This window comes from Arabidopsis lyrata, assembly GCF_000004255.2.
Source record: "Arabidopsis lyrata subsp. lyrata unplaced genomic scaffold ARALYscaffold_1, whole genome shotgun sequence".
Lineage (NCBI taxonomy): Eukaryota > Viridiplantae > Streptophyta > Magnoliopsida > Brassicales > Brassicaceae > Arabidopsis > Arabidopsis lyrata.
The window spans coordinates 8,810,940-8,836,889 of NW_003302555.1; the positions used below are offsets into that span (position 1 = coordinate 8,810,940).

Consider the following 25,950-nt stretch of genomic DNA (forward strand, 5'->3'; position numbering starts at 1 on the left):
AACTTTATTAAAAGTAAAATATTATAATTATTTAAACATTTAAAAAGTTTATTTTTATAAAACGTTTTAAATATTTATAATATTAGGAATTTTATAAAGTTTCAAATATTAAATAGTTGAATTTTATAATAATTTATAAGAAATTTAAACATTATAAATATTTACAAAAGATATTAATACGGGACGGTATATTACGGGTGAAATCCTAGATATAACAATCAAAATACTATTATGAATTTTGGGTCGATATTAAATGAAGTTTCGAATATTAGAAATATTTGAATTTTATTGGAAAATGACAAAATGATGTAGATTTCACGGGACAGAGTTATATGGTCGGACGGATTTGGGGTCGATATTAATACAGGTGAAATCCTATAATTAACAATCAAAATATAACTATACAATCTTAAACACTAAACAAAACTAAACAAATAATATTAACAAAACAAATAAAACTTCAAATTTTAAATCTTTAGTTATAAAATATCGTGTGTACCATACATTTAAATCAAACAAAATAATAGCATATATCTATAGATCATCTTAAAAAAAAATTAATTTTATTATTATTTAATAAAATTATAGACCCGCGGTGTACCGCGGGTTAATATCTAGTCTGTAGTAAAGAAACAAAACAAAACTTTATACCCACTGTTATGTACATTCAAATTCAATATCATATGATTTTGAACTCTGCCTCATAAAGTTGTTAGTTGGTTATAACTTTAGAGCATCTAGGTCAGCATAAAAAATGGAGGTCATACCACAACAAATTTAAATCCGTCCGACTAATTTCATGAGTGAGTCGGTCTGACCGAAGTTATATATATTTTGAGATTTTAAACAAACTACAAAAAATAAAATAAAAATCAAAAACATCACTAAGAAATTTGTTAAATTAAACCATTATTAGTATCATGAGATTCATAGAATAATTTACAGGAAAATGATCCTATCAGACGGGGAGAGACCCGGAGGACTGATACGGAGGCGCTTGTGACTCCAACACCAGCACAGTGGAAGCCGTATTACTATACATGCGGTGAGACGGGTCATTATCCGAGGTGGTGTCGTTTCTACCGCCCATACGGGAATCCGATGATCCGATGTACATTATGTTTTGAGATTGGGCACTACGCTAGTTCATGCCCAATTGTCATAGGTAGAATAATATACTAACATACTTATATATTTTAAATTATTATGAACTTAACGCTATCATATATAGTAGTAGATTAAATTTTAGTCAGGTCCCCATCTGAGTAGAAAACGGGGTACCATAAGATTCGACTGCCAGAAATCTTTGTCTTTTCTCTTTGATTTTTCAACTCCATTGACAAAATTCGATATCCAAAGAACAAAACGAAAAAGAAAAGAAAGGATAAGGTGTAATCCCGTTTTTTGTCTTGTTGAATCACCAAAACCAATTTTCATTGGTTGGGTTAACACCAAAAAGTAACTAAACAAGGGTAAGATTTGGACGTGGTAGCCTCCAAGTGGTTCCCAGTTGCCCTCGTTTATTATCTAAGAGTTTTAGTACAAACATCATTGTCAACGTTCATTATCTATTTACTTTTTAGTTTTAAAATGTATAAATAAAATTTTTACAGTGTTTTAAATTGACGTACCGATACATCATTATTCTTTACTAAAATAACTAAATTCTAAAATGTTGCGTGTTACTATGCTGTTTAGTTATTACTCACATCTATATATACATTTTTGGATCACAATTAGCAAATAAATCCTGAAATTGAGAAGTATTTACAATGACATGCCATTAGCATTAATTATTTAAATTTATTTTATTTAAGTAAAGATTTTGAAATCAAATATGTTCTCAACAATTTACCAAAAATCTCTACTCAATCTTTTTAAAAATCTCGACTTAGTTAACTTCTGATTTTATCTACAAAAAAAAAAATAATAATTGTAACGAGTGATGTAAAAATCGGGAATGTTGATACTACAATTTCTTCTACTTTTTTTTTTTTTATATAATGAAAATTATTTTTTAGGAATATTTTCTTAAAACTCTAAACAAAACAAAGGGTTTCAAAAGATAGCTTCTCTTTTGGCGGGTCGACCCGCAAACCCGCAACTCTCTACGGGCTTATCCGCATGAACCTGCGACCCGTAGTGGATAAAAATATTATTCAAAAAAATAACAAATGATGTTTAATTTTACGGGACGGGGTTATATGGTGCAACGGGTTTAGATCAATATTAATATTAAACAATATACTATGGATGAAATCCTAGAATTAAAAATCAAAATTTAATTATAAAATCAGAAACACTAAACAAAATAAACAATATTAACAAAACAAATACAACTTAAAATTTTGCAAAATAATTTTTTAGTTATAAAAAAATCGACCCGCGGTGTACCGCGGGTAAAATCTAAATTTGGAAGTTTAAGGAAGGAAATTTTTTTTAAAAAAAATAATAGCTCCGCGGTGTACCGCAAGAAAAATCTTTCTCCTAAACTGAGGTAAGAAGAAGAAAAAAGCCAAATGTCGTTTGTGTATATATAGATATACCATTTAAACCTAAAACACAATTAATATACTCAAAACTATTAATATAGACATATGGATGGTACATTTATAAAATAGGTCGAAATATTATAGTATACTCTCTATTAATAAACAAAAATAATTATATTTAGATTTTTTAAAAAATAATTATAACCCCGCGGTGTACCGCGGGTTCAAATCTAGTATACGTTATTACTGAGTAAATACATGCCATATCAAGAGAGGATTTAGAAACATAATTAACATGAAGCACAATATATTTAATACATAAATTCTTAATATAAAGTTTTATATGAACCTTTATTAAAAACATGTAAATGAAACAAATTTCTTTGATATATTAATCATTTGTTATAGTATGTTGTATTAAAATAATTATCTTAAACAATAACAAAAAGAGTTAAGAGGGAAAAAAATACTAATATAAAAAATATTATTATTTGAAAATAGTGAAAATAGAGAGTAATAACCAATTTGCTATAAAAATCAGTAGAAAACATGGGGGATACATCAAACCAATTGTTTCATCAGCATTCACCACTACAAATTACATAAGAAACTTTAAAATTATTAAATTTTGTATGGGACACGTGCATGAGTAGTGATACATCTACGTCCGCCCCTATGCCAGACCATGGTATCATGCACTCATATAGTTGGTGACAAAATGCAACATTCACATTTCTCTAAGGAAAAATCCGAAACAAATCACTACATCAATCTTATTATTTATGCATAAGACTGATGACAACTAGACAATTTTTTTTTTTTTTAAGTAGACAATTTTACTATCATATGTGTTGGATTCCCGGTATCTAAACTAGTAAAAATTATATTATAAACATCACTCTTAATTTATCTTTTTACGAAGAGATTATGAGTTTTCATTCTTTGATCCATGATTTATTTTTGTTCACGACCAATATTTGATAATATAACCATTTCTCAAATAGAGATGGGAACAAGAACTCAAAGTTCCTCTCCAAATTTTTTTTGAAACCAAATGAACTATATATTACCGATTGGTAAATACCACTCACTCTTAATTAGCTACAAAACAATTGACAATTTAACTTTTGTTCGCATGCACCATGACGAAACTTTTTTTTTTTTTGATAAGAATGTAAATTAATATTCATTTCACAATGAAAGTTTGAGTTACACAATTAAGCATAACCAAATACATGATCCCATGCCAAAAAAAGGATAAAAAACAGTTTACACCATCAATGAAAGTTTGAGTTTGAGTTTACACCATGACGAAACTTGCGAGAATCGTATACACAACTCTATAAATTTAATTATATACATAGTACAATTTAGCTAGGCTACGTACGTACTACTTTCTCTAGGCTTCTGGCATTTTTTCTTTACTTTTGTCGTCACCAAACGAAGAGACTTGACTGTGGTAAGAAGAATTCTTCAGCTTTATCTGATAAGGGGACTATGATATGTTTTAGATAGCTATTTCTTTTTTGGGGGGAGGGGTGGTAAATTCTAGATTATCAGGTTTGGGTTCATGATCATTTCAAGTGTAGGATTAATATTTGAATAACATATCTATCCTCTAATCTGTAATTATCTCACATTTGATAACACGAAGATATATTCTATGATTTGAAATTCTCTCTTATAAAACACATAGTTAAACTGAAACCCTGGATCCAACTTTGAAACAACACGTTTTACCCAGTGATAGTATTAGTAACACCACATTTGCATATGACCAATGTGGTCCACGTGATGTGGATACAAAATAACACAAAATATCTGCATGTTAGTTATATTAGTCATTGCACTTAATATGCGGCATGATGAAGAGGATTAAAAGTCCTAATAACTCTAAATTTATAACTGAGTCCCTCCCTACTCCACTTTTATCTCTTATAGCTTATTGGATTATTGTTTTTGTAACAGAGCTACTACAATATTAATTAATGTTTATGGAGGAGCAACTGCGTAATATGTCCTTTAATGAAATATATAAAAATAAAGAATTTTGTTAGGCGGGGATAGATGAAGATTGTCTTCTAATGATTGCAACTTTCTGAGAATAGTATGTTACTGTTGATTGTTGTACCTAGCTCTAGTTGTAAATAATATCAAACTAAGTAACAAGAGCAACTTGTTTACACTAAAAAGGGACCCGAAGTAATCCCCTCAATCAAAAATGTGGATCAGTTCATCATCGAAGTAACGTGTTAATTATCGCCATATGCTCGCCACAACATCGACCCCCCACCATACCCACTCAATAATGTCAATTCAGCTTTTTCGTATTTTTATAAATAATTGTTTTTTTTGAATTTTCAACCCATGATTTATAGATACATGATCATCTATTAATAATTCATCGAATAGTTTTATAAAATATTAGATTATTCAAAAGCAATACGCAAACTCAAATCGGATCGGATAAGACTAAAATAATATCACCCGGTTTAAGTTAACTAATTCCACATATTTTGAATAGAACTAATTTGTTGTTCAACTCTCCAAAACTGTCTTCTATCCTTCGATCTTATAATGAATTTCATGTTTGACGCATGTTTGTAATTTATAGATAGCCTTTGCTGTTAACTTGTTTATACATGTTGACAAATTTGGAAATTATATACTTTTTGTATTTTGGGTAAAAAACTACAGTATATACTTATGAAAACATTAATGATAACAAAGAAACCTCAGATCTACAGTTCCAACTTCCAACTTGTGTCTGACACGAGTTTCTATACGATAAGATCAAACATGTATATCAGGAGACTTTTCTATAGATGAACTGATAGTAATAAGATTCAAATCAGGAAATAAACAACTTGGAAACCGAACGGGAGTTTGGGTTCTTTAAGAGAAAACTAGTTATAGAATATACTTTTAGATCATTTTTTTATTTTTTGACATCCATTACATTACAGCTTTTTTTTAGATTTGGTGTTTTTCATTTTGTTATCAGTCACAAATATTGTTTTTCAAAAGATATTGTATCTTTTTACTCTCTTCAGAAGCACCGGACAACAACGAGCAATGCTGACTTGTCGGGGTCAGCAATTATAATTTAGTCACCGAACGAAAATAATTTTTAGGTTGACGCCAAAAAAACGGAAAAAAAAAATATCTAAGTGGGGGCTGGGGGGCATTATTGTTTTATCACCAAGGAAAAGTAAACACAATGGCCCATTTTTACTGTATCGATAAATTGATCTCCAAAAGGACAAAATTACCCCTCCACAATGGGCAGCCATTATTGTGCATAACACACGCAGTTTCACTATATATACTTTCATAGAGGATCTCAACACTCTCACTAAACCAAAACCTCAAAAGCATTATTTGGGGATCGTCAACTTTCTTTCATCACCATGGATCCTTACAAGGTATATATCTCCATATTCTTCTTTCTTCTTATTTTAGGCTTATCTTGAATCGATCATTTCTTTTTTTTTTTGTCAAAAATCTTGAATAGATCATGTTTGTTTAGTTATGCTCGTTTTTAGCTGATTTTGATGAGAAAAATAAAGTTAGATTGGATTTATGTTCGTAAATCTTCGCGTTAAAATGATTTTTTGCTCAAAAACGACTTACTTAATTCTATGATCGCCTGAACTCTAAGTCGATGATGTTGATTTTTGTTTTGGCTGGCTATCTTTTACTAAAACGTTTTGATCTATAAACAACCACTGCATGAGAAAGACACGCCACATGTGGTTTTTTCTTGTTTTTTTTCCTTAGATTAGAAGTGATTTTTGTTGTTTATGTTTTTTCATTACACACGTGCTCTAAAATCGGACGTTCCGATGATTTAATCGATAGTTTAAACGTCCGACGGTATATTATTTTAGTGATTTTAGCCAAATCATCAACTAAATGATTTCTCAGATATACTGAACACCTGAGTAATCAAATCTTCACGTTTGAATAATCAAATTTAAATAATCGTTTAAGTTAGATATAAACATACGATAAGTATATTTTAAACACTCGGTTAATCTATCAATACAATTATTTTTTTCATACAACACAAAAGTTCTCTCGCACACCGACGAAATAAAACAAAATTCTATCAGTTCGTATCATTAAAAGTGTTATGTAGATCAAACAAGACTTGAATATACTTAAAAAAGTATAACAATCGAATAAATATATACTACTCCGACATGTTACTGTTTTCGTCACCAAATCTAAAGACTTCTTCGTTAAATAATGGTCTTTGGTCGGGATGGACCACCTGGCGATCCGGTCCGACCAGGAAACCGGGTTTTGATTTGTTCGGGTTGCATCAGAAAATTAGGGCTTTCTACAAATTTTGTGGATTGTTCATGTCGAATCCGTTCGATTGTTGATTCAATTAACCAAATTTCACCTCCGAATTATGGTGATTGCAGTATCGTCCTTCGAGCGCGTACAACGCCCCATTCTACACCACAAACGGTGGTACTCCAGTCTCCAACAACATCTCTTCCCTCACCATCGGAGAGAGAGGTATTTGTAATCCTGAATTCAAAGTATCTAACCATAAGAATCGGAACTGTAACCTTGTACTTGCTGGATTTATGGAAGAGATGAAACTGAGATATAGAGTCTAAAGCTAGGATCTTGTTAATGGAGTCTGATGTGTTCTTTTAAGTTAACATGTGTTGCTTCGTATTGAGCAGGTCCGGTTCTTCTTGAGGACTACCATCTGATCGAGAAGGTTGCCAATTTCACCAGAGAGAGGATCCCTGAGAGAGTGGTTCATGCCAGAGGAATCAGTGCTAAGGGTTTCTTTGAAGTCACCCATGACATTTCTAACCTCACTTGTGCTGATTTTCTCAGAGCTCCTGGTGTTCAAACTCCGGTTATTGTCCGTTTCTCCACCGTTGTCCACGAACGTGCTAGTCCTGAAACCATGAGGGATATTCGTGGTTTCGCTGTCAAGTTTTACACCAGAGAGGTATAAGAAAAGATTTAAGTTTCCATTTTTAATTTAATCAGTCTTTTAGCTTCTTTAGAATCTGTACTGATTTGTGTCTTGCTACTGTTTTGATAATTTCAGGGGAACTTTGATCTTGTTGGGAACAACACTCCGGTGTTCTTCATCCGTGATGGGATTCAGTTCCCGGATGTTGTCCACGCGCTGAAACCAAACCCGAAAACAAACATCCAAGAGTACTGGAGGATTCTGGATTACATGTCCCACTTGCCAGAGAGTTTGCTCACATGGTGCTGGATGTTTGATGATGTTGGTATTCCACAAGATTACAGGCACATGGAGGGTTTCGGTGTCCACACCTACACTCTTGTTGCCAAATCTGGAAAAGTTCTCTTTGTGAAGTTCCACTGGAAACCAACTTGCGGGATCAAGAATCTGACTGATGAAGAGGCCAAGGTTGTTGGAGGAGCCAATCATAGCCATGCCACTAAGGATCTCCACGATGCCATTTCATCGGGCAACTACCCCGAGTGGAAACTTTTCATCCAGACCATGGATCCTGCGGATGAGGATAAGTTTGACTTTGACCCACTTGATGTGACCAAGATCTGGCCTGAGGATATTTTGCCTCTGCAACCGGTTGGTCGCTTGGTTCTGAACAGGACCATTGACAACTTCTTCAATGAAACTGAGCAGCTCGCTTTCAACCCGGGTCTTGTGGTTCCTGGAATCTACTACTCAGACGACAAGCTGCTCCAGTGTAGGATATTTGCTTATGGTGACACTCAGAGACATCGTCTTGGACCAAATTATCTGCAGCTACCAGTGAATGCTCCCAAATGTGCTCACCACAACAATCACCATGAAGGTTTTATGAACTTCATGCACAGAGACGAGGAGGTACGTCTTAGTACCACTTGAGCTACCATTGTTAGTCTTTTGACTTGGAATCAAAATTCTTATAGGGTGTTTGCTTTTTACAGATCAATTACTACCCCTCAAAGTTTGATCCTGTCCGCTGTGCCGAGAAAGCTCCTATCCCTACAAACTCCTACACTGGAATCCGAACAAAGGTCTGATTCATGACATGCGTTCTTTAAATCTTGAAAACCTCAGACTCAATATATTGAAAAGTGTCTGCTAAGAAAACCTTGAAACTGCTAATGTTGCAGTGCGTCATCAAGAAAGAGAACAACTTCAAACAGGCTGGAGACAGGTACAGATCATGGGCACCAGACAGGCAAGACCGGTTTGTTAAGAGATGGGTTGAGATTCTGTCGGAGCCACGTCTCACCCACGAGATCCGCGGCATCTGGATCTCTTACTGGTCTCAGGTGAGAACAAAAAACCACTCAGTGAAATCTCTGCTTCCTTTTTCACCAAATATTCAGCAAACTAAACATTATAATCTCTCTTATCTTTCAGGCTGATCGATCTCTGGGACAGAAACTTGCAAGCCGTCTGAACGTGAGGCCAAGCATCTAGAGACCAATCTCCAGATAAGTTGAGTCTAATGCGAGGTACACAATCTCATCGATCCATCATCGCTTGGTCGTTAAATCCGTCAAAAGATATTCCACCTGTGTTGTTGTTTCATGTCAATATAATAATAATGCATATGCTTGTAATCCCATAGACTCTTGTTTCCTTCGGTTTTAGTCGCACAGTCTGTGTCTTTGTAATCTCTTTTACAATAAATCAATGTTTCTTATGGTGGTCGTATACATATATTTTTAAGAGAAATTGCACTAGATAATTTAAAAAAAAAACAAAATTAAATATCTAACCTCTAACCCCTCTATTCACTCTCTTTCTCTTCCTATCTCTCTCTACCTTCTTTCTAAAAAACTAATTTTTCTTTTTTTTTGGTTATTCACCTAAATCACCACTCTCTCATTTTTAATTCAGCATTAGATTAAAAAAAAAAAAAAAACAGAGAAAATATTTGGTTATGTATAATTTTAAGGAGAATCCAGAATTGGATCCACAATTGTCTATTAATGGTATAGAATCTGACGAAATTAAAGACGATATATCATCCACACGTAATTAGTTTGATTATCATTTGGATAAGGATAAACAAAGAAAAAACACATACGTTTTTTGCTTGTATCGCGATACATAACGAGATTTGTCTCATTTTATCGCGGCGGGATTTTGGGATTGAGCTAAAATAAGATATTTTAGCTTTTGGCTCGCTATAAAAAAAATCGACAACAGTGCAGACGCACGCCGATTTGCGTAGAGAGACTCAACTAAAAAAATCACAAAGGAAAATTTGGGATCAAAATTAGTCTTGCGGCATCATGGATCCATACAGGGTACATCGATCGATTCTCTTTAGGCTCCTTTTTTTGTAATCTGAAATTTTGCCTTACTTGATTTCGTATCAATTTGGTTTTTGATTTGGTGTTGAATACTACAAAGTATACGATCTCTCTCGGTTAAAATGATATGCAAAATTGGGGTGATTGTTCGACCTATTGAGGTTTTTGTGGGGTCTTTAACTCAATTTCTTTAATATTTAGCAGAGATCAGGTTTGGGATTTACATGCGTTGAATATTAGAAAAGAAAACTGGTACATATTTAGGATTCTACATGTTTTCTTCGTCTATTGATTGTTTAATCAAACAAGTCTTAAGGCTCATGTTTTAAGGTTTCTTTATCACTGTGTTTGATTGTGAATATCATTGTACCTTAAATATCAGCTCGGAAATGCTAACGTTTTCGTGATTTGTATCTTACTTTTTGTTTAGTTGAATTTTAAGTTAAATGGATCATATACTTTGTGGCATTGTTATCTATCTAGTTACAAGTATCTCATTTGTCAAAGACGTTTCTCCATTTTAAGGGAATTTGGTTAAATTTTTTGATCCAGTTGCATTTTTTATTCTTCTGAATTTATTTGTTGACTGCAGGTTCGTCCTTCAAGCGCTCATGATTCCCCTTTCTTCACTACAAACTCGGGTGCTCCTGTCTGGAACAACAACTCTTCTTTGACTGTCGGAACTCGAGGTGCGTCTCTCTTTCTTTATCTCTCGAATACAAATTATAGCAAATAGGTTGAACCAGTGGTTGTCAGAGATGTCCTTAAAGCTAGAGTAATGGAAGCCAAATAATTTTTATAAACGTTTAGATAAGAATGTCATTAGTGTTTTTCTGGACTTGCGTGAATCAGCTCTCTTCCTTCATTTATATGCCAAATCTATTAATTCTTCCAATGTTTATTCTGTTTGCTTTCTTGAAAATTTAGAAATGTGAAACGATGATATTGTATACTGTCAGGTCCAATTCTTCTGGAGGACTATCATCTGCTTGAGAAACTCGCCAACTTTGACAGGGAGCGGATTCCTGAGAGGGTAGTTCATGCCAGGGGAGCCAGTGCTAAGGGTTTCTTTGAAGTCACTCATGACATTACACAACTTACTTCTGCTGATTTTCTTCGAGGACCTGGTGCTCAGACTCCTGTTATTGTTCGTTTCTCAACTGTCATCCATGAGCGTGGCAGTCCCGAGACTCTCAGAGATCCTCGTGGTTTTGCTGTTAAGTTTTACACCAGAGAGGTTAGCTTTTGTCTTATCCTTCCATCGTCTCTCTGTTTTCTGTAATCAATATCTATGTGTTTGCTGTTGTTGGAATGTTTTATTTGCTCATCTATTTCGTTTTACCACCTATTTGATTAATTGCTAATCATATTGTACTCTTCTGATTCTTATTACCCTCTGTTTGCAAACTCAGGGGAACTTTGATCTTGTTGGGAACAACTTCCCTGTATTCTTCGTCCGTGATGGAATGAAATTCCCTGACATGGTCCATGCATTGAAACCGAATCCCAAGTCCCACATTCAGGAGAACTGGAGAATACTGGACTTCTTCTCCCACCACCCAGAGAGTTTGCACATGTTTTCGTTCCTCTTTGATGATCTCGGTATCCCACAGGACTACAGGCACATGGAAGGTGCTGGGGTCAACACTTACATGCTAATCAACAAAGCTGGAAAAGCTCACTATGTGAAATTCCACTGGAAGCCGACTTGTGGGATCAAATGCCTGTCGGATGAGGAAGCTATCAGAGTTGGAGGATCCAATCACAGCCATGCTACTAAAGATCTCTATGACTCGATCGCAGCCGGGAACTATCCACAGTGGAATCTCTTCGTTCAGGTGATGGATCCTGCCCACGAAGACAAATTCGATTTCGATCCGCTTGATGTCACAAAGATCTGGCCTGAAGATATCTTGCCTCTACAACCTGTTGGCCGCTTGGTCTTGAACAAAAACATCGACAACTTCTTTAACGAGTACGAACAGATTGCTTTCTGTCCTGCTCTTGTGGTTCCAGGCATCCACTATTCAGATGATAAACTACTCCAGACCCGGATCTTCTCCTACGCTGATAGTCAGAGACACCGTCTTGGACCAAACTATCTGCAACTACCTGTCAATGCCCCTAAATGTGCTCACCACAACAATCACCATGATGGTTTTATGAACTTCATGCACAGGGATGAGGAGGTAATAATCTCTCTCGGCTCTGGAAACTCTCAGATACTTAAATTCACCACCATTTTCACATTTATATGAAGTAAATTTGTTACTTTCCAATTCCAGGTCAATTACTTCCCTTCAAGGTTGGATCCAGTTCGCCATGCCGAAAAATACCCTACAACTCCTATAGTCTGCACTGGAAATCGTGAGAAGGTCAGATTCCTCTACATGCCTTAATATTGATCACAAGTTTTTCCACGTAGTTAAACTCAAATGTCATCGTTATATCACAGTGCTTCATTGGGAAGGAGAACAACTTCCAGCAACCAGGGGAGAGATACCGTTCCTGGGATTCAGACAGGTAAACACTATAAATAAACTCAGAAACCACTTTGCAAAATCAACAATTCTTACACATGAACCACAAATGTCATAATTCATTCTAATTTTCTTTTGTCTGGTACCCAATAGGCAAGAGCGGTTCGTAAAGCGTTTTGTTGAAGCGCTTTCGGAGCCTCGTGTCACGCACGAAATCCGCAGCATTTGGATCTCTTACTGGTCTCAGGCAGACAAATCACTGGGACAGAAACTAGCGACTCGTCTTAACGTGAGGCCAAACTTCTGAATGATATCATCTCTAAAGACTAAGTGAAATCCTCTAAACCCAATATCCGCCTCTTGCGCTTTGGTTTCTAAGTAATGTCGTTTATTGAACAGTGAAATGCTTAAAGAAGGGTACTAGTTCATGTTTGTAATCTTCTCTTCAAAATATTAACGAATATTTTTCTAAGGCAAATAATAAAAAGCTATGACTAATATAGCTTATTACGTAGTATCGCTGTCACCCAATTGTTCAACTCTAAAATTATATTTGTTTTTTTTATTATTATCTATTTGCTCTCGATGTAGTTTGTAATATAGTATTTATTTCTCCCGATTTGCGTCTATGACGTGAGCTTATAGTTGGAATTTTATTGGGGTCTAATGTCAGACGCACGATCTTGATAAAAAGTTTAAATGTCTTCGTCCATATTTTGATAAATTGGTATAGTCATCACGTCATACCTTTTAATTGGTCATCGTTATGATGCTATATCGCATTCATAATTTATAATTTATATGTAAGTGGGGGTGGAGTATTTGATTAATTCCGCTGCTAGTGGACATGAAAAAGAATAAAGAGAGCAGACTAATTTTTTTTATAATTATTTTTATATATACTTTTGTTGCGCTTAACTTTTTATTAGCTAATACAGTCTGACTAATCTGATGTCTTAGCTAGTAATTTCTTTTCTTAAAGAGAACCTCAGCTCAAATCAGAAATTGGACACATGGAGCCACATAAAACTTTAAAAGTATTAATCACCAATAATTGTATTTTTGAGTTTCTCAGGTAAGCACCATTTTATTCTGAGTTTTCTAATTCAGTCATGTTTTTTTTTGGGACAAAGTCTAATTCAGTCATGTTAAACTTCTTTAAATCTGGTTAAACTGTATACTGATCCCTCTAAATAATGTCTATATACTATTCATGTTTAAAAATACAGTTTTTAGTTTTACGAAAAAATAAAATTAAATAAACAATTTGTTAAGTGGTAGCTAGTGTGCAAGATAATGTCTAAGTAGTAGCTAAAGACATTGGATTATAGGGTATTTTAGAGATCAATGAACAATGACTTATGCGACAAAGAATTCAACAATTAAGAACCGTTCTTGAACATAAACACATTTAGACTAATTCTTTTTTAAATTTGATAATACGAATTTGACTAGAAAATTATATGCGAAAGTTTAGTAATCGAGTAGTCATATTTAGTGACAAGATTGTTTTTCCAATGAAATGGTATATAGTGAATTGTGTTTGCTAATGGTCGAGGGATTTTTATATATTTAAAATTCATAACTTTGCAGTTTAACGATAGGGAAAAAAACAATTTAACGTGTTTTGGTTGTCGTTAAACAAGATCTCGGATCCATTTAGGAAATGTCAATATCTTGATGACGAAATCAAGAAGACTTTGATTGCATGTGACGGAACTTGAGCACTTTACAAAACGATAAAATGTAATTATGTAAATATATAGTTTTGAGGTGTATAAATGCAAGAGTATAATTTCGTGGGCCTGTGTCTTACGTCTACCAACAAATGTACTCAACATAAATAATATCGTCTCCGTACCCAAAAAAAAAAGGTATATAGGTTTTATACCTAACCAAGACGTGCAAAATTATCACAATTATTTGACGTGGCAGTTAATGATTCGGCCAACCTTATATTCATTCGTTGCTCTTTATTAAGGGATCTCTTATATCATTGTCCGCAATTTTAATCATTTTTTATACGTTTCAATGCCCTATGAAAAGAGATTCTATATTTCTATTTGCCCGGATCATAATTTAAAATTGTGTAGTGAGAATCTTCTTTTCTATTCATTGGTTAGCCCAATAAAGTTTGTTTTCTTTGCAATTCTATAACATTTTGTAGAATTATTTGGCTGTTTTTAATTACATTTTATTTGTTTACGAAACTGATTATTGGCTGTTTAGGCAATAAACTATATACAATTAAAGTAGTGCAAGATTCCAATTTACCCGTTGGGACTTAAATCTCAACAGCTTGAACAAAAGTAATGAAAGATTCATGTGGATGTGACCATGATTTGTGTTCGGTGGATGTGATCATTATCAAAGCTCAAGTATCATGGTATAGTTTATATAAATGGATAAGATATATAAACACAATATTTTTGTAACCCACAGTTAGTTTTGTATTGTTTGTTTTGTTAATATCCTATGAAGTTCAACAAAACAAATCACACTCTACTACATTGACGGGATCAGTAATCAGCTCAACGCTTTTATACCATATGTTAGATATTGATGGGATTTATACAAATTTCAACATTGCATTGCTAAACTTCGACATGAGATCTTATGTTCTAAAATCAGATGTCTAAGCGTTTACCTAAACATTCAAAAATCACCAAACTTCAATTTTAGTCAAAAAAAATATAATAAATTTAGTCGCAAGCAATCGAAAATCAAAAATCTAAATTTTAACCGGACACCACATACAAACATGATCGAAGATTTGAAGTTAAAAGAAAGTTGTCTAATGCAAGAGATTGCCCTGTATGAACTATTTTTTTTCTCCCTGTTAAAGACTTACCTTTTTTTCGTTATTATTTATTTGAATTATTTAGAATCTATATCATTTTTCATTTTTTTTTCACAGAAAAACAAAAAACGAAAAATAGTTTTGTCTCAGATTTCTTCACAATGAAGGAATATATTGTGTATGGGAGGAGTGTTGCATTTTGTTTCATTAAAATATATAAAATTCCCAACAGCCATATGAGTGACCTAACGAAAACTTTTTAATGCTGACTTATCATATTCTTCAATCCATTCTCAAATAAATATCTTTTTTTAATTAAAGCTCTATATAATTCAGTCAATTAGAAACCAAGTTGACCATATTTAAAACTAAAAGATGATATTTAGATCTTAACTATACGTGTCATCTATGAATTCTGAATATTTTCGAATTTGATATAGACGAAAAAGTTGGTCATTAGCTTTATCCTGCTGTGTAAGTAGAAATTTTCAAAAAGGTAAAATGTTAAATTTTCTTAAATAAATAGTTAAATAAATAAATAAAACTCTTTACCAAAAAAAAAAATCTAGTATTTCGGTAGTCCATTAATTAAATAGATATATTAATATTAATCAAATCCATGTTCAGGATCAAAATCCAACTTCTTTTATATAGTAGGACCGAAATAAAAATATGTAAAGTAGTGTGACACACTTATTATTGGAAAAAAAAAAGGAGAACTGAATTTGATTGAAATTGGAAGTCATGAGTAAATTTATTAGAAGTAGTGTGTACCTAATTGGGATTACGTGAGACATAACCCAAGTGGAGGAAACGCAGTCATGTACCACTTGTTTCGTCTTTTTAATTAGATTGTATTACCTGTGTACGTAGACTGCAACACTTGCGTGTATAAACGTATCCTTATTACGTATAGTATAACTCGTAGGGGTAAACTTAAATCTTGTTATGTTCCATTCTGTTTTGTTTCTGATTTTAGATTTTTCGTCAGGAACAAAAAAACTTGTTCATATGAGATATGACTTTGAATTTTGATTGAGAGTACCGGATTTTATTGATGTTACATATCATCCGCCAAAAGCTATTTTGTCCTACAATCAACGTGATTCAAACTAATAATCAAGAAATCCTACCGAATACGAATTATGTAAATTTTTATATATAAAAATATGATACGTATATTTTATGGAATGGCAATCAAATAGCTAGCTAAACGGTCCCTATATTCATCTTCTTACTCTCTTATTAGTAAATGTGGATTGAACATTAGTTCGTCCAATCCAGTTCCCCTCCCAAAAACTATCATACCTTTTTTGATAGCATCATTTATTTTATTTTTATTTCTCCTTCTAAGTTTGTTGTATACCATCTAACTAGCTAGACCATGGATAATCCCTTGACTTGATCACAACCAAATATTTTCTTAAATTTGATTTTATAAACAAGTCTATAGCTTTTTCTCTTATTGAGAGTTTGGATATGTATTTGTAATATAATGACTCCAACGGTTGAATCGCTTTCCACGAACTTTACCTAAATCTAACAATTTTGACGTCCTTCGAAAAACATTATCCACATCGATTAACCCGTCCCGCAAATCCACAAAATTCATCCATTTTCTTATGCTGTGGTTTACTAAGTAAAAACGTATATGTTGAAAAGTTGTGACAGGAAAACTATATTTCCAGTTTTCCACATAACTCTATGAGACTTTGTAAAATAATATACTAGGGAATAGGGATAAATGAATTGTTCATTAAAATTTTGCTCAAACAATGAAAACGTCCTGCATTTTTGTTCGAACTTCCTAGGGTACCCAAATTTCTATCGTAAAACAAAACGAAAGTACGTATATTAATAACCACTCAATGGTTTGGCCTAACAAAATATTTCTATATGTTAGCGGTGGAATCTATTCACGAGGCGAAGATGGTATTGGCTACACAATACCCTCCACTATATAGAAACTTTTGTTTCACTGAACTACTTTATATTTGTCAATTTGATTAGATTAATACTCCCCCAAGATGGAGTATATTTTTCTGACCAAATTGAGGGAAGAACCTACTCCCCCACTCGTTTATTTTTATTTACTTTATAACTTCTCCAAATAAGCCTATAGGCTATAGGAGTATAATAATCCTTTAAAGATTCTTTAATTGTTTATAATTATAAAAAGATTATGCCAACATGTAACAAAATTGACAATTGTAAACGTTATTAATTATTTAGTTATCCTCTAATAGCAACAAGAGTCTAAAAATGGAAAACGCTTAGCTTTGGTCATCACCACAATAAAATGTTGAAGAATCAGTCTCCAAATACAATAAGCTTTTGAAGAACAAATTGGCGAAATCAGATATGGTATATTTTAAAGATACGTACAGCCATTATATTTGATTTTTTTCCAAAAAAAAATTAGGATCTTATTCTACCATTGATTGTATTCTACCAAGCCTTTGTCGATGATTTTTATTTTCACATGTAAACTCATTGGTTACGGACAACTCTCTCTAAAACAAAGACTTAGAAATTCGACAGATATTATAATATAACGATGTTTTCGCAGGAAAAAAAACACAATGTTAATAGTCAGCGTAGGAAAAAAAATCTTAATATTAATGAAATAAGGGAATGCTTTTACTATTTTCACTCATAGTTATAGTTCTAAATTCTTGTTATCAATTGTCAAAATGTATACAACAGATATTCCAAATACTTCTTCTGTTCCTAAAAGATTGATGTTCTAGCTATTATTGTTTGTTCCACAAAAATTGATTTTCTAGCATTTTTTTTTTTATTTTTATTAAATTATAATAATAAATTGTAAACTTCAAGATACAATGATTATAAATCATTAACTTTTTTAAACTACTATTAGTTGATAATTATTAAAAATATTTAAAATTAAAAACAATATTAAAATGATTAAACAATGATTGAGTTTTTAATATGTGTGAAGAATCCAAAACATCAAACTATTAGAAACGGAAGGAGTAATATTATAATTGGTGAAATTCTATTTGGTAAAACAAAACAAAAAAAAGGTTTTGACTTTTTTACATAAATAGGAATTCACTGCAGGGAGACATGTGGTTGCTCATTTGTTTATTCCCTGTGTGTCTGTAATCTCTGTCTAGAAAGTGGAGGAATCTTCTATCTCTCCTCCAGTCAGAAAAACCCAAGCAGCCTGGAAGAGAGAGAGAGAGAGAGAGAGAGAGAGTAATGTGATAGTTATATGAAAACAAAATTCGCAGTAAGGTCTCGCTATGTCCCGATGCATAGAGGAAGATAACGATCCACAAATTTTCATTTTAGAAAGTTTTTAAAATTTCTTCTTCTTTTTTTTATATTCATCTTCCGTGAAGAAGTAACACACAATAACCCCATCAGACATCTTTAAAGCTTTCTTTTTTCTTGTTCTTTTGGTTTGAGATTTGGGTTTTTTTCTCATTTGCTCCTTCTAACTCAGACAACAAATTGCAACAGAGGAAACTTTAAACCCCACTTGAGGAAGGAATCTTTGAGAATCTCTCTCTGACTTGTGAGTTTTTCCTTCTACTTTCTCTTCTAAAGGTTTGGTTTTTCGTTGAGAACGAAGCTGATTAGTTCAAAGTTCGTTTTTTTTTGGGTTTCATTGAGCCATATGGTTTGACCAGTTTGAAGGAATCAAATAAAAAGTTTGGTTTTTTGTTTGTGTTGGATTATTTCATTTTGTCTTCATGAATTAGATTTAGACAAGATTTGCGCTTGACTAGTGTTTCGTTAAATGTTTTGATTTGTGCCCTTTAATTTCCTACTTTATCGGTTGGTGAATTCTATACTCATGAGTCCTATCACTTTCTGAAAATGCAAGCATGAAGAAAAACAAAAAAAACAAAAACTCGATCTCGGACTTTTGTTTGTTTTGTTTCTTAAAATGGATGCTTCGTTTTTTCAGATGTTGCTTCATTGATTTTGGAGATATATCCATGGAAGATAGTTTTCTTCAATCTGAGAACGCCGTTATGGACGCTGACTTCATGGATGGATTGCTACTAGATGGTTGTTGGTTAGAGACAACAGATGGATCTGAGTTTCTTAACATAGCTCCTTCAACTTCTTCTGTTAGCCCTTTTGATCCATCTTCCTTCATGTGGTCTCCAACTCAAGATACATCAGCTCTCTGTACATCGGGAGTTGTATCTCAGATGTATGGTCAGGACTGTGTAGAAAGATCGAGTCTTGATGAGTTTCAATGGAACAAACGATGGTGGATTGGACCAGGAGGTGGTGGTTCTTCTGTTACTGAGAGATTGGTTCAAGCAGTTGAATACATTAAAGATTACACAACGGAGAGAGGCTCGCTTATTCAGTTATGGGTTCCGGTTAATAGAGGCGGTAAGCGAGTTTTGACCACAAAGGAACAACCTTTTAGCCATGATCCGTTGTGTCAAAGACTTGCAAACTATAGAGAGATCTCTGTGAAATATCAGTTCTCTGCTGAGCAAGATGATTCAAAGGCCTTAACTGGTTTGCCTGGAAGGGTTTTCTTGGGGAAGCTTCCTGAATGGACTCCTGATGTTAGGTTTTTCAAGAGCGAGGAGTATCCGAGAGTACACCACGCTCAGGACTGCGGTGTCCGTGGAACGCTGGCGATTCCGGTGTTTGAACAAGGTAGTAAGATTTGTTTGGGTGTTATTGAGGTTGTAATGACCACTGAGATGGTTAAACTAAGACCTGAGCTTGAAAGCATTTGCAGAGCACTTCAGGTTTGTGTCCTTCTCTGAAGCTCTCAGCTTTTGCTATTGAAATGGTTTTCTGAGAGGGATGTATGTGTTTCCTTTTTGCAGGCAGTTGATCTTAGGAGCACCGAACTTCCGATTCCGCCTACTCTAAAGGTAATCAAAGAAACTACATGAGTTCTTTAAGTTCCGATTTGTGGTATAAATCAGATTGCTTCTTCTTTAATCAGGGATGTGACTTATCCTACCAAGCTGCATTACCTGAAATCCGAAACCTCTTGAGATGTGCTTGTGAGACTCATAAACTACCTTTAGCTCAGACATGGGTCTCTTGTCAACAACAAAACAAAAGCGGGTGCCGTCACAACGATGAGAACTACATCCATTGCGTATCAACCATTGATGATGCTTGCTATGTTGGTGATCCAACAGTTCGCGAGTTCCACGAAGCTTGCTCTGAGCATCACCTCTTGAAAGGCCAAGGAGTTGCAGGTCAAGCCTTCTTGACCAATGGACCTTGCTTTTCGTCTGATGTATCTAACTACAAGAAATCAGAGTACCCTCTCTCTCACCATGCTAATATGTACGGTTTACATGGCGCGGTTGCAATTCGCCTGCGCTGCATCCACACGGGCCCTGCTGATTTCGTCTTAGAGTTCTTTTTGCCCAAAGAATGCGATGATCTGGAGGAACAGAGGACAATGTTGAATGCTCTTTCAACTATTATGGCTCATGTGCCTAGAAGCTTAAGGACTGTTACAGATAAAGAACTAGAAGAAGAGAGTGAAGTGATAGAAAGGGAAGAGATAGTAACGCCAAAGATAGAAAACGCATCGGAACTCCATGGAAATTCCCCATGGAACGCCTCTCTCGAAGAAATCCAGCGGAGTAATAATACTAGTAATCCTCAGAATCTTGGATTGGTATTTGATGGAGGAGAACCACATGATGGGTTTGGCTTAAAAAGAGGTTTTGACTACACCATGGATTCTAATGTCAATGAGAGCAGCACTTTCTCTAGTGGCGGTTTCAGTATGATGGCTGAGAAAAAGCGTACAAAAGCAGATAAAACCATCACTTTGGATGTTCTTCGACAGTATTTCGCAGGGAGCTTGAAAGATGCAGCCAAGAATATTGGTGGTAAGCAGCATTTCTTTATCTTCTCGATTCAATTCATCGGAAAGTCCCAAGACTGATCTCTTCTTTTTGCCTTTTTCTTCTCTTGGAAAATTTTCAGTTTGTCCAACGACCTTGAAGAGAATATGCAGACAGCATGGTATACAGAGATGGCCTTCAAGAAAGATCAAGAAAGTGGGACATTCTCTGCAGAAGATCCAACGGGTTATTGATTCGGTTCAAGGTGTTTCTGGTCCTCTTCCGATAGGTTCCTTCTATGCGAATTTCCCAAATTTAGTCTCACAGTCACAAGAACCATCACAAGCCAAGACCTCGCCTCCTCCTCCGCCGCCAGTGCAGTTAGCAAAGTCCCCTGTATCCTCATATAGTCACAGTTCAAACTCTAGCCAATGTTGCTCCAGCGAAACCCAACTAAACAGCGGTGCAACAACCGATCCTCCTTCAACTGATGTAGTAGGATCATTGAAGAAGACAAGTAGCGAAATTGAGCTTCAAAGCTCTAGTCTTGATGAGACAATTTTGACTCTCTCCAGTTTAGAAAACATCCCTCAAGGCACCAACTTGTTATCATCTCAAGATGATGACTTTCTGAGGATTAAAGTTAGCTACGGAGAAGAGAAGATCAGATTACGGATGCGGAATTCGCGCAGGTTAACAGATCTATTGTGGGAGATCGGGAAGCGGTTTAGCATAGAGGATATGAGCAGGTATGATCTAAAGTACTTAGACGAAGACAATGAATGGGTTTTGTTGACTTGCGACGAAGATGTAGAAGAGTGTGTAGATGTCTGCAGAACCACACCGAGTCACACCATTAAGCTTTTGCTTCAGGTTTCTTCTCATCATTTCCCTGAACGTTCTTCAGCTACAGAATACAGTTTATGGCACTGACCTCAAATCAGAGAAAGAAAACAGAAAAAGAAGCGTTTTAGGACATGACACAGAAGATAATAATACCTTTGTGTTCTGTTACAATTGTTCATAATTTTATCTTCGTTTTTTTTTTTGAAAGATTACTAGGAGAGGTGCTTTGGGTTTTGTTTTTAAAAACGCACCAGAGACAAGAAGAGAAGAACATGTAAAGATCTTATCTTCCTGAGATATTGAAGATGGTTTTTTTTTGTTTTCTGAAATTCCTATGTAATGCTGTTTTCAAATGTAGATACATATAAAAGAACTTTAATTGTTTCCATAATTGTCATATACATCATATATAGGAAACAAACAAGTAAAAGAAATTAAAAACAAAACATTTACCAAATATATATTGTTTTCCAGGAAAAAAAAAAAAAAAAACATTTTTACATAACATCAAACTGAAATTCTTAACAAAAGCTCAAGACTGTTTGTGTGTTTTACAAGTCTCGTGGCGGCGTTCTTGTAACCTCCGGTGATGGGGACGAGACGTTTCGAGCTTCATGAGATCGGCTCTGTGCGGCTAAGTACTCTAGTGCCACAACTATGTCACCTATGAACGGTCGATAATGAGCTTCTTCGTTAAGACACATTGCTATTATCGCAATCGCATAGTTTAAACACCGTCTTGGGTATTTTCCTCGTAGAGACGGATCCACTAAATGTCCAAACTTCTTCTGATCCTTGAGGTATGAACGTGACTGCAGAGACAACAAAGTTTTGGTTATAGCTAGAGTAGGATTTTATGAACTACGTATTAATCGGTTTAGTAGGTTTCTTACCCAAGTAACAAGATTCTGCTCGCCTTGCTTTTGACTCAAATCAATAGCTTTTCTCCCAGTAATCAGCTCAAGCAACACTACACCGAAGCAGTAGATATCCGATTTAACAGTTAATTTCCCGCTCATTGCGTATTCAGGAGCACAGTATCCGTAAGTTCCCATGACACGGGTCGATACATGAGTTCGATCACCTACTGGACCGAGTTTCGCCAATCCGAAGTCCGAGAGTTTTGGACTGAACTCTTTGTCTAACAATATGTTTGCAGATTTCAAATCGCGGTAAATCACTGGAGGGTTAGCTGTGCAGTGAAGATACTCTATTCCGCGAGCTGCACCAACCGCGATTTTCATTCGAGTATTCCAACTTAATGGTTCTTGATTGGACTCGAGATCTGAAAAATTAAACAAAAGAGTACGACATTTGAAATTGAAAATCCTTAAAAGAAAATAACAGCAAAACATTTGAAACAACAAAGGAGTAAAGTAACTAACCAAAAAGGTGATCTTCTAGGCTTCCCATTGGCATGTATTCATAGACAAGAAGTCTCTGATCACCAGAAGTACAGTAACCAATCAATGTAACAAGATTCGGATGATGCAATAAGCTAAGCATAAGAACTTCTACTATAAATTCTCGGTTGCCTTGAAGCCCATCTGGATTCAATTGCTTAATAGCCACTACCTGTTTTCATCAAATCAAATCAAAATCTCATAAAAACAGAGTTTCTCTGTAAAAGGAGGGCATGAGGAAGAGAGAGGGAGAGAGAGATCTGACTTGTCCTGAATCTAAACGTCCCTTATAAACTCTGCCAAAGCCTCCTTCACCGAGCAAATTCACCTCCCGGAAGTTTCTTGTGGCTGCAGCTAACTCCTTGAACGTGAAGCTCCGAGCTCCACCACCAGGTATCGGACTATTCACTTTACCGTTTACTGTTCCAAATTCGGACAGACAATTAACCCAAAAAATGTGTGAAAAAGACAATAAAAGGGTCATAATCAAGAAACAACTCATGACTCACCTAAAATACCCGAAATCGACTCTGTTCCTGTTGTATCACTTCCATGAACTGAAATCACAAAAAAAAAAAACAAAAATGAAAACTTCAGAGGTAAAAACAATGAAAGTTTTCGAATTGTGGAAAAGAAAAAAGAACCTGATGAATCGGTTTGGTAACGAGAGTTGCATCGAGCGTTATCAATGTCGACTCTTATGTCCTTGGTTCGAGGATTCAAACAAGAGAAACAACAAGTCATCTTCTTTTTCTTCAAGATTACAACAATGGCGACTAAAGAAGGGATTTTAGAAAATGGAGCTGGTTTTTGAGAAAACCAAGCTCCGAAAATCCCAACACCAGACACAAAACCTGACAAAATTACTAAGAGAAAAAAAAAGATCGAAACCTAGGATTTTGGGTCTGAAACTAAGAAAAAAAGGGTTAAAAGAGATTGATTTCTCTGTTTCTTCTCCTTGGATAATCCCAGAAAACAAAAGAACAAACTTTTTGGGCAGAGTAAAGCGAATTATTGAATCGGCGATAGATTGCAGGAAGACAGAGAGAGAAAAATTATTGTTAAAAAAAAAATGTAGAGTTACTAAAATTATACAAATTCCATCTAATCACGACAAAAAATGACAAGGATCAAAAAAAAAAAAAAAAAAAAAAAAAAAAAAAAAAAGGGTTTAAACAGTAGAGCAAAAACCAGAAAATCACGGGAGAGACTTAGTAGGGGTTATTGGATTATTGATTTGAATAGAATTAGAAATCCTTATAACATTTGGAAATTCACACATAATTCACTGACTTTAAAATCAAATAATGTGGATTTGAAAATCAAATAAAGTTGATTTTAGAGTCAAGTAAAATGGATTTGAAAATCATAGAAAAGAAATTATAAAATTTTAAAACATGAAATTTTTTATGATAAACAAAATAACCTATCATGTTCTTATCTATGAACTCTGAATTGAATCACTCTACATGTTTGATGCTCTTGTTTCTCTCCACTGATTGTTCTCTCCACACATATGGGAAGATATCAAAGAAGTCCATAATTTGGAAAAAAAAAACCGTTCGTTACGATGCGGTTAAAGTGATTCACCAATTAGGAATGAAATAAGTCTTTGTTAGTATGTCCACTAATGAGCGTCATGATTGGATTAAGCGTAACATTATGGAATGCTAGATTAATTATTTTTTTGTTTTCTAGTATTGTTAGTTTTCTAGAATTTTTCGTCTAGTCTTGTTTGGTTTCGAAAACTACCCTTTGTTTTCTAGTATTTTTGATTTTTATTATATGATAAAATATACTTTTATATGAAGGTGTTTCATGATCTTTGGTATTAGCAGTTTTTTTTTTGTGATTGATATGCTTGAAAGTATTATACGAAGATTTTTCGTGATTTTTGTATTAGCAGTTTTTTTTTTCTTTTTAATATTCAAAACATTACTCTACATCATACTTGCATTATGGAAAATAAAAACTACTAATATTTTTTTTTTCAAATCCACCCAAATAACTTGGTGGAACTCAAGGATTTCAATCTCTCTATTTATAACTAAAACAGATTTTCAAATCCATTCAAATCCAATATGAAATCAAATCCATACTCAAATCTTCAATATTGAATAAAGGGTGATTTTAACTAGTATTTGTAAATCATTGAACCAATACCACATGATTTTTATAAGAATTTTAAAATCAATGATTGAATAACACATGATTTTACTTGGATTTTCAATTCCATTCAAATCAATGATCCAATAAACCCCCTAAATTTGTAACAACTGAATTTTTGTTCTTCTTCCTTATGTATTTATTTTCTACTCTTTTTTTTTTTTAGTTGGAGCTACTAATATTTAAGTGGTAGAAGACGACGAGTTTCGTTTTGTTCTTTTCCAACTAGGTCCCATTTTTCCAATAAAGAAAAATTTAATTTTTTAAACTCATTCTCTATCTTTCTTTTCTAAAATCAAAATTTAAAATGTTTCCCCCAAAATTAAACTCTTTTATCATTATCCCCCTCCTCTCTTCTTCTCTGGCATTTAAACCGGTTTGGTCCCCTCTTCGTGCTTTAAATTACGACTATACCCTCTCTGATAACCACGCTTGGTCGAATTACTATAGTAGCCTCGACGAACAGTACAGTGTTTTGAGAGAACACCCATGAGGCCGACAGTGGATTTTGAAGTTGAGATTTTGACAAATGGACGGTCCAGATTAGATTATCTTGACCTTACGTATTTCAGTGGGTCATATTCACTGTCCTCTGCCTTCCCCGCATTGACTTTATTTACCGTTTTAGTAAATTCTGTTCCTGTCATCATAAGAATA

At 34.3% G+C, this 25,950-nt stretch overlaps 4 protein-coding genes across 5 annotated transcripts; 3 read left to right on the forward strand and 1 right to left on the reverse strand.

The window, feature by feature from the left end:
- Positions 1-5,808: 5,808 nt before the first annotated feature.
- Positions 5,809-9,178, forward strand: LOC9326457 (catalase-3). 2 transcript variants are annotated; one of them, XM_021011025.1, is made up of 7 exons: positions 5,809-5,917; positions 6,926-7,022; positions 7,196-7,473; positions 7,576-8,352; positions 8,436-8,525; positions 8,625-8,786; positions 8,878-9,178. In XM_021011025.1, the coding sequence occupies exons 1-7, from the start codon at positions 5,903-5,905 to the stop codon at positions 8,935-8,937; spliced, it is 1,479 nt and encodes a 492-aa protein (XP_020866684.1). In that variant the 5' UTR covers positions 5,809-5,902; the 3' UTR covers positions 8,938-9,178. The 2 variants fall into 2 exon arrangements, with proteins under 2 accessions (XP_020866684.1, XP_020866683.1); XM_021011024.1 differs by having other exon boundaries at positions 8,625-9,178.
- A 350-nt stretch (positions 9,179-9,528) lies between these two features.
- On the forward strand, positions 9,529-12,832 carry LOC110224639 (catalase-1). The gene is made up of 7 exons (XM_021011027.1): positions 9,529-9,773; positions 10,372-10,468; positions 10,739-11,016; positions 11,192-11,968; positions 12,065-12,154; positions 12,235-12,302; positions 12,413-12,832. Exons 1-7 carry the CDS (start codon positions 9,759-9,761, stop codon positions 12,564-12,566), a joined length of 1,479 nt encoding a protein of 492 aa, XP_020866686.1. The 5' UTR covers positions 9,529-9,758; the 3' UTR covers positions 12,567-12,832.
- Positions 12,833-18,156: 5,324 nt separating this feature from the next.
- Positions 18,157-22,121, forward strand: LOC9326458 (protein NLP4). Its single transcript, XM_021011026.1, has 5 exons — positions 18,157-18,603; positions 19,000-19,810; positions 19,892-19,939; positions 20,014-20,923; positions 21,021-22,121. Exons 2-5 carry the CDS (start codon positions 19,031-19,033, stop codon positions 21,809-21,811), a joined length of 2,529 nt encoding a protein of 842 aa, XP_020866685.1. The 5' UTR covers positions 18,157-18,603; positions 19,000-19,030; the 3' UTR covers positions 21,812-22,121.
- Positions 22,080-24,333, reverse strand: LOC9326459 (probable serine/threonine-protein kinase PBL21). The gene is made up of 6 exons (XM_021011028.1): positions 23,772-24,333; positions 23,637-23,684; positions 23,393-23,547; positions 23,110-23,299; positions 22,618-23,009; positions 22,080-22,536 (listed from the first exon to the last, which is right to left on the reverse strand). The coding sequence occupies exons 1-6, from the start codon at positions 23,869-23,871 to the stop codon at positions 22,276-22,278; spliced, it is 1,146 nt and encodes a 381-aa protein (XP_020866687.1). The 5' UTR covers positions 23,872-24,333; the 3' UTR covers positions 22,080-22,275.
- Between the last annotated feature and the right edge of the window lie 1,617 nt (positions 24,334-25,950).